Raw genomic sequence first — 14,036 nt, 5'->3', positions numbered from 1 at the left:
CTGCTTGCCGGGGAGACCTTCCCCCTGAGCTGCAGGCTGAGCCGAGGGCGCCTGCCAGGAGGAAGAGCCGCCCTGAATCTTCCGGCACGGACAGGTTTCACTGTGTGGGGGGGACCAAAATGAGGAGGCCCCATTTCTCGTGTAAAGCCTGGCTCTGGTCTCGGCATTAACTGGAGGCACAGGGGAGTGTTTGCAGTGTGCTCCCCCAGGGAGTTGGAGAGTCTGCTTCTTAATCGGATTACGCTTCTAATTGCAGGCTGCCACGAGGGCCCTCCTCCTCAAGGGCCTCCCTTCTGGGCAGGCAGCAGGCGGGCTGGGAGCTTCCCCTTCTGCTTCTGGCAACGCTGAAGTCTTGGCATGCAGCGGGCAGGGCCCAAATACGCCTGCTAGGGAAAGATCCCCTCCCGGGGTGGGGGTGCCGGTTTGAGGGTCCTCGCTTCGGATCCCTTTGCAGGGGTCGTTTGTCAGGCCCAGAAGCAAGGAGAGGAGAGCTGGTCTGGTGGTCGCCAGCCTGACTTGTCCCCTTTGCTAAGCAGGGTCTGCCCTGGTTTGCATTTGAATGGGAGACTGGAAGTGTGAGCAATGCAAGAGATTCCCCTCAGGGGATGATGGGGCCACTCTGGGAAGAGTGTAAGGTTCCCAGTTCCCTCCCTGGCAGCATCTCCAAGAGAGGGCTGAGAGAGATTCCTGCCTGCAACCTTGGAGAAGCCGCTGCCAGTCTGTGAAGACAATACTGAGCTAGAGGGACCAAGGGTCTGACTCAGTATATGGCAGCTTCCTCTGTAAGACTCCATGGCCAGGCCTGAAAGGTGAGGCGTCAGCAAGGTTGGGCCTGCCCAGTGCCTGAATGGGAGGCCTCTTGCCTTGCCTGGGAACCTGAGGCCTCCTGTCTTGAGTTCCCGCCTGGAAGAAAGGCAGCTGGTCCATGTCACGATTCCACAAGACCCCATGTTCGGCCTTTGGCTTCTCCAGCGGAAGGGTTTGGGGCAGCAGGCCTGGGGAAGAGCCTCGCCCTGAGCGCTCAGGGAGGTGCTGCCAGTCTGAGTAGAGCGCAGGTTGGGACTCGGTGAAGCCCAGGCTCTGTACCTCCCTCCCGGTCGGGTGGCAGGCCGCGAGAGGCAGCTGACAATGACCCAGCCAAGAGAGTCCCCTCCTGGGAACGCCTGGACCCCACACAGCATTTCCGCTGCCCAAGACGTTCATCTCCAAACAAGGCCTCCTTGCTGTGACTTTAATGGGATTACTGGGCCCAGGGGGACTGTCAGGCCGGCCTATTAATAGCCGCTCGGGAAGATCAGGGCGCCAGACACGTGCCTGCAGCCCTCCAGGGTGACTTGAAGGTTGCGCTGCGGACGGTTTCCCCTCTTGCCTAGGAGTTTGCCTTCTGTGCCGGCAGAGGACCTCGCCGGGGAGCTTCCTGCCTGCTGTGGCCGCGGCTGGGGCTTGGGGTAGCCCATGCCCCCAGAGGGGCTCCTCTGATCTTCCAGAAGGAAAGGGCACCCGGCACCCGCAGCCGCGGAAGATCGGCTCTGCCACTCAGCCGGCGGGGGCCCTTTGCGTGGCCATTAAATGGCCTCCCCGCATGTGCACGGAGGCCAGGTCAGTAGTGGAACCCGTCGGCCACCGCAGTGGGTGCCGGGGGCCGGGCCACTGCTGCTCTGCACAGCTTTCAGTGTGGTGGGAGGAGAGGGAAGCCCCACCTACTCATTGACAGTTCAGGGTGGCCCCCACTGCTAGAGACGCCCTCTGGTTTCCGCCAGCTGCCACCCCATCCTCAAGTCCTTGGGCAGCCGTTCTAGAGTTGGGACGCGTTAAGGGCTCACTTGATGGAATGCTCCCGCATCGATCTAGATCTCCGTGTAGATACAGTACTTAAACAATCCCTGTACCCAAGGAAACGAGATTCCAAGGGGGAAATGTTGTCGCTCAGCACCCTCCCTGAGCCCTTAGTTTTCTAGCTGCAAGGAAGGTGTTTTGGCACAGCAGGGCATCCATTATGCAAGCCTCCCCTCCCGCCCCCCACTGCAGGCTGAAGTGGTACAGCCAAGGCAGAGGAGAGGAGAGGAGAGGCTATGACCTGAAACCCGGAGCTGTGCCTTGCGGGATGACCAAGTGCCAGGACCACTTGGGGTCCCTTGCAGCAGCTGGCATCATTATTGTTCTGGCCTGTCATGGAGATCGCATCACTTCTGCGTTCAGTGATGGGGTGCAAGCGCTGAGGGCCAGGGCTGCAGAAGAGGGTGGAAAGGGGGCAGGGCACGTGCCCTCCCCCCATGTCACCCGGTGACTCGATGTCATGGCATGTCAACTCGTCTTGCGGTCTTTGCTGAATCCGCTGCTAGAGCAAAGCTTCCTCGGGGGCCTTTGCCCCACAAAGCCCCATCTTGGAGCGTGGCTGCAAAGGAGCCTTTCTCAAGGGCGAGGGTGGCTGGTTTCTCCTCCGCAGTCTAGCTTTGGACGGGCCGCACCGGTTGCTTCTCCTCCGGATGGTGCTGGGGTCTCTCCTGTCTGCCTCTTTGCTCGGGGTGGCCTCTTGCAGCGTCCTTGCACTGACTGACTTCCATTCTCTCTCTATCTCTCTCCCTCTCCCTGTTCCTTTTAGGGGTGGCCATCAGCACTTACGCCAAGTATTGCTACAACAAGCTTCAGAAAGCCGCGCTGACCGGAGCCAAGAAGGTACCGCAGCCTTTTGTGTGGTCTTTGGATGTGGACGTTTGGGAACAGCTGCCCAAAGCTGATCACAAACTCTGTGTGTGTGTTGCTGAAGCAGTTATTTGTATGGGTGATGGTGTCCCCAAAAAGGGTGAGTTCTGCTGTGGGTTCCACCTAACCCAGGGGTCCTCAAACTTGGGTCCCCATCTGTTGTGGACTACAACTTCCATTGCCCCCTGCCACAATGGCCTTGGACCATTGTGGCAGGGGGTGATGGGAGTCGTAGTCCAACAGCATCTGGGGACCCAAGTTTGAGGACCTCTGACCCAACCGTTTCCCAGATGCCATTTGGGCGCTTAAAACTCTGCCTCTGTGCAGGCACAGAAAAAACAGACAAGAGCCCCAGAGTAATCCTCCTGCCATTCTGTCTACCCTCTCTTGGCTCACTGGGGGGCAGGCAGAGGGGCAAGTGTTTATTATTTATATATCGTGCCATCCATGTACATGGCCCTTTTGAAGACAATGCCAGGACAGGAATTTGCCCCAAGGGACTTACAATCCAGAGATTGTAAAGAGAGAGAGAGAGATGGAAGGGTCACAACCACAGAAGGGGAGAAAGGGAGGCAGAGGAAAACAGGCAGTGATTTCAGCAACTTGCTCCGGGGCGTCCTTCCAGTGGTCTTTGGGGACTAGGGAGGCTGCCTTGGAATCTCAGTTGCAGCGGAGCAACATCAAGAGCAGGGCATTTGCCTTCCTCTCTTCTCGTTGGAGCCCGGCTCACTGGGCAAAGAGGCACCTTTTGAACATGGCGATTCTCTTTATTGAGCAGGGGGAGAGTAACTGGCCCTCTCCACCCCCAGCACAGGACCCCTCCATTGACTGTTGCTGGTGTCTGTCTTATGTTTCTTTTTAGATTGTGAGCCCTTTGGGGACAGGGAGCCATCATACATATACATATACATATATATAAAATTTCTCTGTGTAAACCGCTTTGAAAACCTTTGTTGAAAAGCGGTATATAAATATTTGTTGTTTGTTTGCTTGTTTGTTTGTGGGCCCACCAGATGCCTCTGGGAAGCCACTGTAGGGAAACAGGATGCTGGACTAGATCGGCCCTTCCTTGGGCCTGATCCAGCAAGGCGGTTCTTCTTATGTTCTTGTGAGGCTCCATGAGAAAGGTGGGATTTGGAGTGAGGTGGCATCGCAGAGGTGTTCTTGAGGCAGTCCCAGGCATAGAGGGCAGTCAGGGAGAAAGGGCGGAGCTGTCTGAGGTGGGCTGCAGATTCCTTGGGGGGAGGGGGGTGCCTTCATTTTGGGTTGGCCAGTGTCGGCATTTCAGTGTCCTGCTGCTACTGTGCCTCCTCTCAGCGGCACCTGCTCAACCAGGGGGAGGACTCGTGCCAGTTCCACGGAGGCCTTTGGTGGCGTCTTCCCCTGCTGCTGCTGCTGCTGCTGCAGCTGTTCTGCTCCCCCAGTCCCAGTTGCTCAGCTCCTCATCCAGGCAGCGGGAGAACAGAGCAGGCTGACTCACTGGTCTCCTGCTTTCTTGAGGACAAATGGCTGCAGCTCCTCTCTTGCGACATATTGGTGGGGAGCGGGGAGCGAATGTGGCTTGCAAAAACTGGGGCAGAGAGCCGAGCAAGAACATCAGCTCCACATTAGCTGACTGCCAGAAGCAGGAAAGAGCCCCCAGAAAAGCTTGGCTGCTGGAGAGGGGCAGCGTGCAGGTGTGTGCATTGGCCAAGCGAGTTGCGGTGTGCAGCCCATGGGCAGGGCAAGAGCTGTGGCCATAACTCTCCGATCAGACATGGAGAAGACCCGTGCGTGGAGGAGGAGAGGTCCGTCAATGGCTGTCCATCACGATGTCTCTGAGGAGCCTCTGAGAAGGCGCCACACAGCAGGCTCTGAATACCAGTGGCGGGAGGGGGCTGCCCCACGACTGTGGAAAGTCGGATGCTTGGATCGGATCCAGGAGGCCACTTCTGATGTTCTCACTCTAGAAGCCAAGCGGGTTGGGCCGGGCAGCTGTTCAGGAGGGAAGCTCCTGGTTTTGCCCGCAGAGGGTTCTGAGTGCAGCTCCTGGTATCTCCAGTCAAGCATCTCAGGCTGTCTGGCTGGGAAAGGCCTCTCTTTCAGGGTGTGGGCAGACGAGGCTGGAGGAAGGCAGTTGCCTACTATAGTCTTACGGTGGTGCATGATTCTGTGGGAATGCAGAACGTGGCAGTGAACACAGAACTCTGCTTCCTGAGAATCGCTGAGTTTGTTTTTAAAAAACAAATCTGTAGCTCGCATAAACTGCAAATATGCAGTTGAACAAGACCCGTTGAGATCCCAGAAGCCAGAGGGGCATGTGAAGAAGTTGTGTGGTGTGTTAGGATGACTTCAGTTCCTGCCATAGTTCCTCGCCATTGCCATGGCCAACTAAACCTGCATCAAGGATGCAAAACAGCAAAAGCTGTAGAATAAATTACATCAAAGAAGAGAACTACTACAAGTGTGTTTAATTTGCATAAAAATCCATGTTGCAGAATTCAGATTTTCTGGCCATGGAATATTAGTTTTTTAAATGCTGTCTTCTGTACACTGTATGCAGCTGTATATATTTGGCAGGGAGAGACTCAAGAGGCACCCTGTAAATATGGCAACTCATTGGGTCTGCTTCTAGTGAGTGGAGATGTTCACGCGTGTCCACATGCACAGGCAATATGTCCTTGCAGAAAATCTGGGTGCAAGCTTGTGGTGGTCTGCTTGCATAGCTAGTGAGGTTGAAATGTTTTTGGGAAAGGCACTGGTTATTATGTGTGTGTGAGGTCGGGGTGGTGGGAAGGGAGGCAATAATTAGTTCGATACCAAATTATATATGCAGGGAGAGTTCACAGCCACCTTCTGAGAGCAGCTAACGTAGCATGCGGAGGGTTAAACAACATGTGCTTGCAAAGTGCCAGGGAAGCCTGTCATTTCCCCATCAATAATGGAAGAGGATAAAATTTTAACTAGGGCTGAAGAGCTGCACTGCACGTGCGTCTGTTCAGGCATGCACACAAGAGAACAGCCTGAGAAGGATGCTTCACACTCAGCCGCCCAGCCGCCTGCCGCCTGCTCCGATTCTTCTTGCTGCCAGGATCAGATCGTGCAGCCTCTGCTTAAAACTCCAGGACTGCAGCAGGGAGGAAGGAGCAGAGTGGCTGGGCTCTGCCTTGAAATGGAGAGGAGGCTCTTCCTTTTGGGTAGCCGGACCAGCCCCTCAGTGCCTCCTGAGCTGAGCATGGCTCAGGCACATCATTGGTGGCTAGACTTAGCGCAAGCCCAAATGCTTGTTTTACTGCCTTTAGCCTGGAGAAGGAGGGTAGTCTCCAGGTAACAAATGCTGACAAGTCGAGCATCATGCAAGAGCAACCATATTTGGCTTCACCTGGACTGGAGGGAAGGATACAGCTGCAGGCAGGGGAGTTTGGCATGCAGCACTTTCTCACAGTTGTGAAACAGGCACAATGGCACCCTGGATAATGTTGGCACCCTGAGCTAGAGAGTGAATCAGCATACAGAGAGGAGAGCCTAGGAAGCATGATTTCTCATTCTTAATATGGCCTTGTTGATGAGCATGATGATTTACAAGGCCACAGGTCTCTGCAGCCCCAAAATTGACATTTTTTTTTGGGGGGGAGCATGAACAGAGGAAAGGGAGGGAGAGAGATGGACACAGGGGTAGATGGAGAAGAAGAAAAGTCAGGCCTAGTTGGGTAGACCTTGTCCAGAGATGCAAATAACGTTCCAGGCAAGAGATTCTGAAATGTAGCACATTTTCACAGCCCACACAAGACTGACACCCTCTCCAGTTTTGCCCCCGCCCCAATTAGCATCCAAGTCTTTTTTCAACTCCTTCCCTCTCCATGAAACTCTGTCTGCTGTGGGGCAAAGGAAAGCCATCATTCTTCTTGCTATGGCAGACATGAAGAACGTGAGGAGGGGTTGTCGAGGAAAGGAGAAGGACTGTAGAGGCCGTGAAACTCTCTTGAGGCTTTATTGTTTTGCCATTTGATTTCTGTCATTTACAATGGAACTCCCAGGGTTGGATTACGTTATTTATATACTATACTATACTATACTATACTATACTATACTATACTATACTATACTATACTATACTATATACTATGTACTGTACTATATACTATACTACTATACTATAGTATATACTATATACTGTACTATAGCAACATTTTTGATGGTCACATATTTAAAGAATTCAGGGACTAACACATTAGAACACAGCTTTAAAATCTGCAAAATTAAAAGCGGATTCAAACAAGAATTAAATTCCTGGTTCAATGAAAAGATCATCAACTGGTAATGAAAAGACATGAGACTTGATATCTGGTTAACCCCTTCAGGGAAAGAAATTCCAGAGATGGGGGGGGCACCACCAAGTGGGCCCTTCCCCCCTCTTTAAAGAGAGAGGTGCATTCCCCAGGTCGATGGTTCTTCAAGAAGCGTAACCACATTAGCACCACTTTTCCTGCTCTCCCAGTGGCCATTGTCACAGGAGATGGAGTTGTAGTTCAACAACATCTGGTGATCCAAGTTTGAGGACCCCCGATATCGGCCTCTTGCAGAAGCACTTGGGCCCTTCATACATTGATTTCCATGCAGTTGGCACTGCAGAAATCTTGCATTGCAATTCTGGTGCTACAAAAAGATTGGTTTTATTTAAAATAACTATACCCCCCCTTCACAGTCCTGTGAAGCAGGCTTTCTCTAACTTGGATCCCCTGATGATGGGAGTCATAATCCAATAACATCTGGGGACTCAAGTTCGAGAAACTCTGCCGTAAAGAACTCCCCCAAGGCAGCTTGCAATGACTTGACATCAAGAGCGCCCTAGAAGCAGAGGCCATGGTGGCATTCCCAGCCCATCCTCAGGTCGCTGCTCTTCTGCGTAGCACCTGCTCTTTACATGCCTGAGATTCCTGCTAGGCTCCGTCCCTCTTTCTGCCTCTTTGGCAGCGAAATGCTGCCCCTCTGTGGCCAAAGATAGGCTTGATGTGGATACGACTTTCCGCACACTCCTTGACACGGGGGTAGAATTTGTTTTCAACAATTTCAAGCCACAACAAGAAAAGTCAAGGCTGCGTTATCTGTGGCTATCCAGTTCATGAGGGGTCCCCAAGATGGAGCCTTCTCAGTGGTGATCCTGCAGCTGTATAATTCTCTTCATGAAATCCCTTCTGAAAATGTGCTCCTCCCAGAAAGTATTTGCCTCAGTGTGATGGTCCTTAACCCCAGCTGAAACAAAGTCCTAAATCAGGAGTTCTCAGACTTGGACTAGAACTCCCACGAGTTCCCAAACTCCCCCAACGCCCATGAGTCTAGTTTCTCATCCTGCATCCCCACCCATCGCACCTCCGATGACAGTGGGACATGGTGCAGAATGTCTTGGGCAGGTCTCAAAGGGCAGGCAGGACCACTGGGGAGTACGGGTTTGCAGCCTCCTCAAGGCAGGCGCCTGCCTGTTGCTTGCATGACTCTTTGAGCATCGATGACTCCATAGACACACCTGCCAAGCTCTACCTGGGTTGCCACTCGGAGCCCAGCCTGGTCTCACCCGCTTCGTGCTCTGCTTCTGCCCCCACTGTGTTCCCTTCAGGGCCTGAAGAAGCCAAACATCGAGGAGATCCGCCATGCCAAGAATGCCGTCTTCAGCCCCTCCATGTTTGGGAGCTCCCTGCAAGAGATTCTGAACATGCAGAAGGAGAGGTATCCCGACCGGCAGCTCCCGTGGGTGCAGACCAGGCTGTCGGAGGAAGTGCTGGCCCTCAACGGAGACCAGACCGAGGGCATCTTCAGGTAACTCCCACTTTGCTCGGGGTGCCATTCCTTCATCACATAAGATGGGCTTTTTAAATAGATGGGTAGCTTCGAGGAGGGGAGCTGGTCTTGTGGCAGCAAGCAGGACTTGTCCCCTTAGCTAAGCAGGGTCCACCCTGGTTGCATATGAATAGGAGACTAGAAGTGTGAGCCCTGTCAGAGATTCCCCTTAGGGGATGATGGGGCTGCTCTGGGAAGAGCATCTGCAGGTTCCAAGTTCCCTCCCTGGCAGCATCCCCAAGATAGGGTCAAGAGAGATTTTTGCCTGCAACCTTGGAGAAGCCGCTGCCAGTCTGTGTAGACAATACTGAGCTAGATGGACCAAGGGTCTGACTCAGTATATGGCAGCTTCCTATGTCCCAGTGAGGACCATAGAATGGCAAGGCATGTGTGGCTGTTAGGTAAGGTGAGTGTAGTCCACTGGAGGGGAGCTGGTCTTGCGTTAGCAAGTATGAATTGTCCCCTTTGCTAAGTAGGGTCCACCTTGGTCTGTATTTGTATGGGTGGCTACATGTGAGTCGGGATGTGCACGGAACCAGTTCCATGCACTCCCAGGAGCTGGAGGGGGCGGATTTGCTTTAAGGAGCGGGGAGGGGGTCCTAACTTCTCCCGCTTTCTTTCCCCCGCCGGTGCTTTCTGTAAAAGTGCTGCCATGGGGTGGCTGTGTACCTCCTTGCCGCCCCATTTAGCGTAATACCGAAAGTGGTGTGAGCGCATGTGCGCAATGTGTGCGCACAAGCGTGGCTTGTGTGTGAGAAGCATGCGGGTGCACCTGCCACTTCCTGTATTGCGCTGAAAAGGGTGTCAAGGGGGTACACAATTGCCCCGCAACAGCACTTTTACAGGTAAAAGGACACCCTCCCTGCACCTTAAAGCTACCTCCCCCCGACTTTCGAACCGGCTCAAACGCCAATCTTTCGAACCGGTTCGGCGGTCTGGGAATGGACCACCAAACTGGTTCTTGCACATCCCTACCTGTGAGTGCTATAAGATATCCCCCTGAGGGGATCAGGCCGTAGCTCAGCAGTAGAGCAAGCACCTGCTTGCCTGCAGAAGGTCCCAGGTTCGATCCTTGGCAGCATCTCCAGGTAAACCAGGGAGAGACTCCTTCCTGAAACCTTGGAGAGTTGCTGCCAGTCAGTACAGACCAGCGTTCCCTAACCTTGGGCCCCCAGATGTTTTTGGACTACAACTCCCACCATCCCCAGATATGACCTTTGTGGCTGAGGATGATGGGAGTTGTAGTCCAAAAACATCTGGGGGCCCAAGGTTACGAAACCCTGGTATAGACAATACTGAGCTAGATGGACCAAGGGTATGAATCGGCACAAGGCGGCTTCCTGTGTTTTTCCCTGGCTGCGCCCCTGGACTTGTGCATAGACCCGGGTTCCTGTCTGCTCCTGCTGCTATTTGACATTCATTTTCTATTATTTCATTTATTGGAGATATTTATATTCCACCTTTCACAAAATAGCTCCAGGGTTGTTTGCAGCAAGGCACAATCGACAATAAATTATACATTGCAAACATTAAAAATAGAAATCTAATAGCAGCAGAGGGAATCAATAATAAATCAAAAGACGGCAGCATCGACAAATTAAACTGCACATAAGAGAAGATGAAGCAGAGGGCGAATACAAGGAGTCCGGCATCATTCAAAGCCATTCTGGGCACGAGAGAACAGGGCAGGCTTTGCCTAGTGCCTGAAGGGCAAGAAAGGATGCCTCAGGCCTAGGGAGGGCAGGCCGGGGTGGGTGGGTGGGCACAATTTGAGTCACCTCCACCAAAAATCCCAGGAGACTCCTGACCAACCTCTGAAGACCTGGGCACCCAGAGAGGGGCCTCTGGAGAAGACCAGATTAGCTATTTCAAAGAGAACACAAAACAATATTATCTGATCGAAAAAACACTAATGCCCCAAAGATCTGATACCTAAACAACCCCCAAACACTGATACCGAAAATGTACCCTCTATATGCTGCAAGACCTGTAGACAGTATATTAACAAAACCTAATAGAATAACTTAGCTAAAATAGCAATATAAGACAGTATACATAGAAAACTACAACAATAAAAACAATCATGTCAATCAAAACCAGAGTACCAGTGATTCCTATGCTATATAAACCCAAAAGGTCCTTCTTGCCTGGCGTCTTCAGAGTAAGTCACAATAGGAAATGATTCCCACACTTGCCCTTCAGTATCTATCTCCCAAGAGTCCTTCTGAAGTCCCAGATGTTCAGATTTGCAAATGGGTAATCCAATAAACCTTTCATATGGAACCAAGATTCACCCTCAAATCATGCAAGGAGATAGTTCTTCTGATGTTTTTCTTATCATGCCAGATGCATTTCATCCTTAACAAGGCCTTCTTTAGTGGCATTTGTCCAGTGAATCCTTGTGATTCTTTTAATAACTAAATAACAATACTAAGCCAGGTCTGCAGAATCTCCAAGATCTCTGTGTGTGAACAGACTGTTTATTTCTGACATCTATATACTAAATATTCACCTATTACAAAGAAATCCCTTAGCAGCATACACGTACTGCCAATATTAACCTGTTGTTTAGAGTTTTATAAAACGTAAGTATCAGCATAGTCTCTATAAGATTCATTGCAACCTCATTCAGATGTGACCAGAAAACTCCTTTCTGCAGAATCATATTGTATAATACTCATGATACAAGTGAAATAGTATCCACACAATTGCTTTTCCATATCTTCTGTTGTTAGACTTGGAAGAAACAATGCAGTTTAAAGTATTTACTTTTCCATAAATTCCAATACAATAATCACCCCTGAGACAAATCTCTCAAAAACACACCACCACATACTTACTAGAACCATGACTGTCTTAATCTAATGACCATCATCCATCCTTTCTGTTCTCCATAGGACAACACCCCCCTTGTTGGCAAGGGTTTATATTCTTAAGAGTCAGCTGTAGCCTCACTTGTCCATCAAGATCTTCTGTGATGTTAGAATAACCCTTCATGGGCTGAATTCTGGCTCTCCTTAATGTCCTCCTAGGTGTCTTCCATGCTCCCTCCTAGCTTGATCTTCGCCTCTGCACACAGTGAGCAGGGAACTTGCGCAATTTTCACAGGGCTACCTGCCAGCCAGCACTTGCATCCAGAGATTAGCCTGACCTTTTTCATTACTACTCTTGTGGTGACTAGGGGGAAAGGTGGTTCCTTTTGGGAATGCATGAGTGGGCCAGCAGGTGGTGCTATTAAAATTGCACAAGGTCCTGCTCAGCATGTGAACAGAGAGTATTTATTTATTTATTTATTTATTTATTTAGCACATATTTATACCGCCATAACCCAAGGTCTCAGGGCGGTTCACAACAAACAAATACTAAAAACAATTTAAAACAAATAATAAACAATCAAAAGTTTAAAAAATTAAAAGATAAAAAGTTAAAAGTTAAAAAGCTTGGGTAAAAAGATAAGTCTTTAGACCCCTTTTAAAAGCCACTAGAGATGGGGAGACTCTTATTCCCACGGGAAGTGCGTTCCAAAGTCTTGAGGCGACAACAGAGAAGGCCCGTCCCTGGGTGGCCACCAAACGACATGAAGGTAGCCACAGACGAGCCTCCCCTGATGAAGGTAGTGGACGATGGGGGTCATGCAGAAGAAGACGCTCTCTTAAATACCGTGGGCCTAAGCTGTTTAGGGCTTTATAGGTTATAGCCAGCACTTTGTATTTTGCCCGGAAACCTATCGGCAGCCAGTGCAACTCCTGTAATATAGGAGTAATATGGTCTCTTCGAGATGACCCGGAGACCAACCTGGCTGCTGCATTTTGTACTAATTGTAGTTTCCGGACTACATACAAAGGCAGCCCCACATAGAGCGTATTGCAGTAATCAAGTCTGGAGGTTGCCAGCAAATGCACTACTGTTTTGAGATCATGAACCTCAAGAAACGGACGCAGCTGGCGTATCAACCAAAGCTGATAGGAAGCGCTTCTGGCCACTGCCTCAACCTGGGGGACCAGGGAAAGGTGTGGATCCATATGTAAGTAAGAGCATGCTTGGAAGTAGTGCAGAATATGAGGGATAGAATTCCACTTATAACTTGCATGAAAGCTTTGACTATTCCACTCTTGATTGCCATGTGGATACAAATTAGACAAGGCAAAGGGTGTAGGGAGAAGTCCAGAATTTACAAGTGAACAGGAGAATGTCAGGATACTGAATAACCAAGTGGTAGTGTTTTCCCTATATTATTAATCAATATTAATATTAATATACTGCTTTTAAACCAGAGGTTCTCAAAGCATTTTCCATAGCAAAGGGGACGAGAAGTTGCTTCTCTGCTCCAAAGGGGCTCATAGTCTAAAAAGAAACAGGAATAAGACAGACGCCAGCTATCAGCACTGGGAGGGATGCAGTGGTGGGTCGGATAGGGACAGTTGCTCTCCTCCTGCTCCTTCTTCAAAAAAGTTGATCATCCACTCTTTCTCATTTATTTGGGGCCTTTCTTTCTTCTCCTCTGCAGAGTCCCCGGGGACATCGACGAGGTCAATGCCCTCAAACTGCAGGTCGATCAGTGGAAAATCCCCACTGGCTTGGAAGACCCTCATGTTCCTGGTGAGGAGGACAGTGAATGCACATGGAAGGAGACTCTTCCGGGGAACCCTGCCCTCTGTGTCCAGCCCCACACCCCCTGGGCAGACTGGCCTTTTACGGACTCTGGCCCAAACCTGATAGACGTGGCGGGGGTGGGGGGGGGGGTGGCGGCAGCTTGGACAGTCAGTTCAGCTGCTGCCTGACTTTCATGGGCGTGTGTGGGGGGGGGCGGGATGTCAGGAGGCAGAAGAGAATCTGGCACGGGACTTGCCTGGTCACCTGCAGTGAGTGAACATCCCTTTGCAAGCGACCAGGCAGGGAAAGCTGACACAAGTTTGTTCCCCTTTTCTTAAATGCATAATTTAAAAAGCACCGTAGATAGAGAGGTAGCCAAGAATGACTCACACAGGTCTCTGAGGCGTACGCAGGTTAGTCCAGCTTTGCGGGCTAGTGACCTTTGCAGAGCTAAACCCTGCAACTGGAAGCCATCTCAAAGGGTAAGCAGACGGCATATGGGAACCTGCCAGGTCTTTCCTGCGTGGTGCTGGCGGGGCAGGAAGGATACAGAGTCGCTGCTTTGGGGGGTGGGTGGGTGGGTGGGAGGGGGATGCCAAGGAAATTGTGGGGGCGGGTGTGTGTGTGTGTGTGTGTGTGTGTGTGTGTGTGTGCATGAGATCTCAAAGGGGAGGTGCCAGGGTTCGCAGCACAGCTGCAGCGGCAGTGGTTCCAACAGAATCCCTGCCCCTCGTTCCAGGCGGGCTGGCATGGACTGCCCATGATTTAGTGGCGGGGAAAGGTCATTCCATCTGGGTCCTTATTGGCTGGCATGAGTCTGGTTCCAGCTGAGAAAGAGAGAGGAAGGGAGAAAGGAGTGAAGCCCCGAGGCCTTGGGTGGAGAGGATTCCTTTGGGGCTCAAATGTCCGGGGCTGGCCGGGCTCCC

The 14,036-nt window shown here is 51.3% G+C and overlaps 1 protein-coding gene across 3 annotated transcripts in view; it reads left to right on the top strand.

Annotated features, from left to right (window-relative positions):
• Nucleotides 1-14,036, top strand: part of ARHGAP39 (Rho GTPase activating protein 39) — a 224,025-nt gene that overhangs the window by 198,321 nt on the left and 11,668 nt on the right. For all 3 annotated transcript variants that reach the window (XM_053251141.1, XM_053251142.1, XM_053251140.1), the window contains 3 exons: nt 2,603-2,676; nt 8,297-8,496; nt 13,025-13,116. In XM_053251141.1, the coding sequence (XP_053107116.1) occupies nt 2,603-2,676; nt 8,297-8,496; nt 13,025-13,116 (366 nt within the window). The remainder of the gene's footprint in view (nt 1-2,602; nt 2,677-8,296; nt 8,497-13,024; nt 13,117-14,036) is intronic.

The sequence above is a fragment of the Hemicordylus capensis genome, chromosome 4 (assembly GCF_027244095.1).
Source record: "Hemicordylus capensis ecotype Gifberg chromosome 4, rHemCap1.1.pri, whole genome shotgun sequence".
Classification (NCBI taxonomy): Eukaryota; Metazoa; Chordata; class Lepidosauria; order Squamata; family Cordylidae; genus Hemicordylus; species Hemicordylus capensis.
Note: the sequence above shows the minus strand (reverse complement) of the source record. Positions and strands in the feature narration are given on the sequence as shown.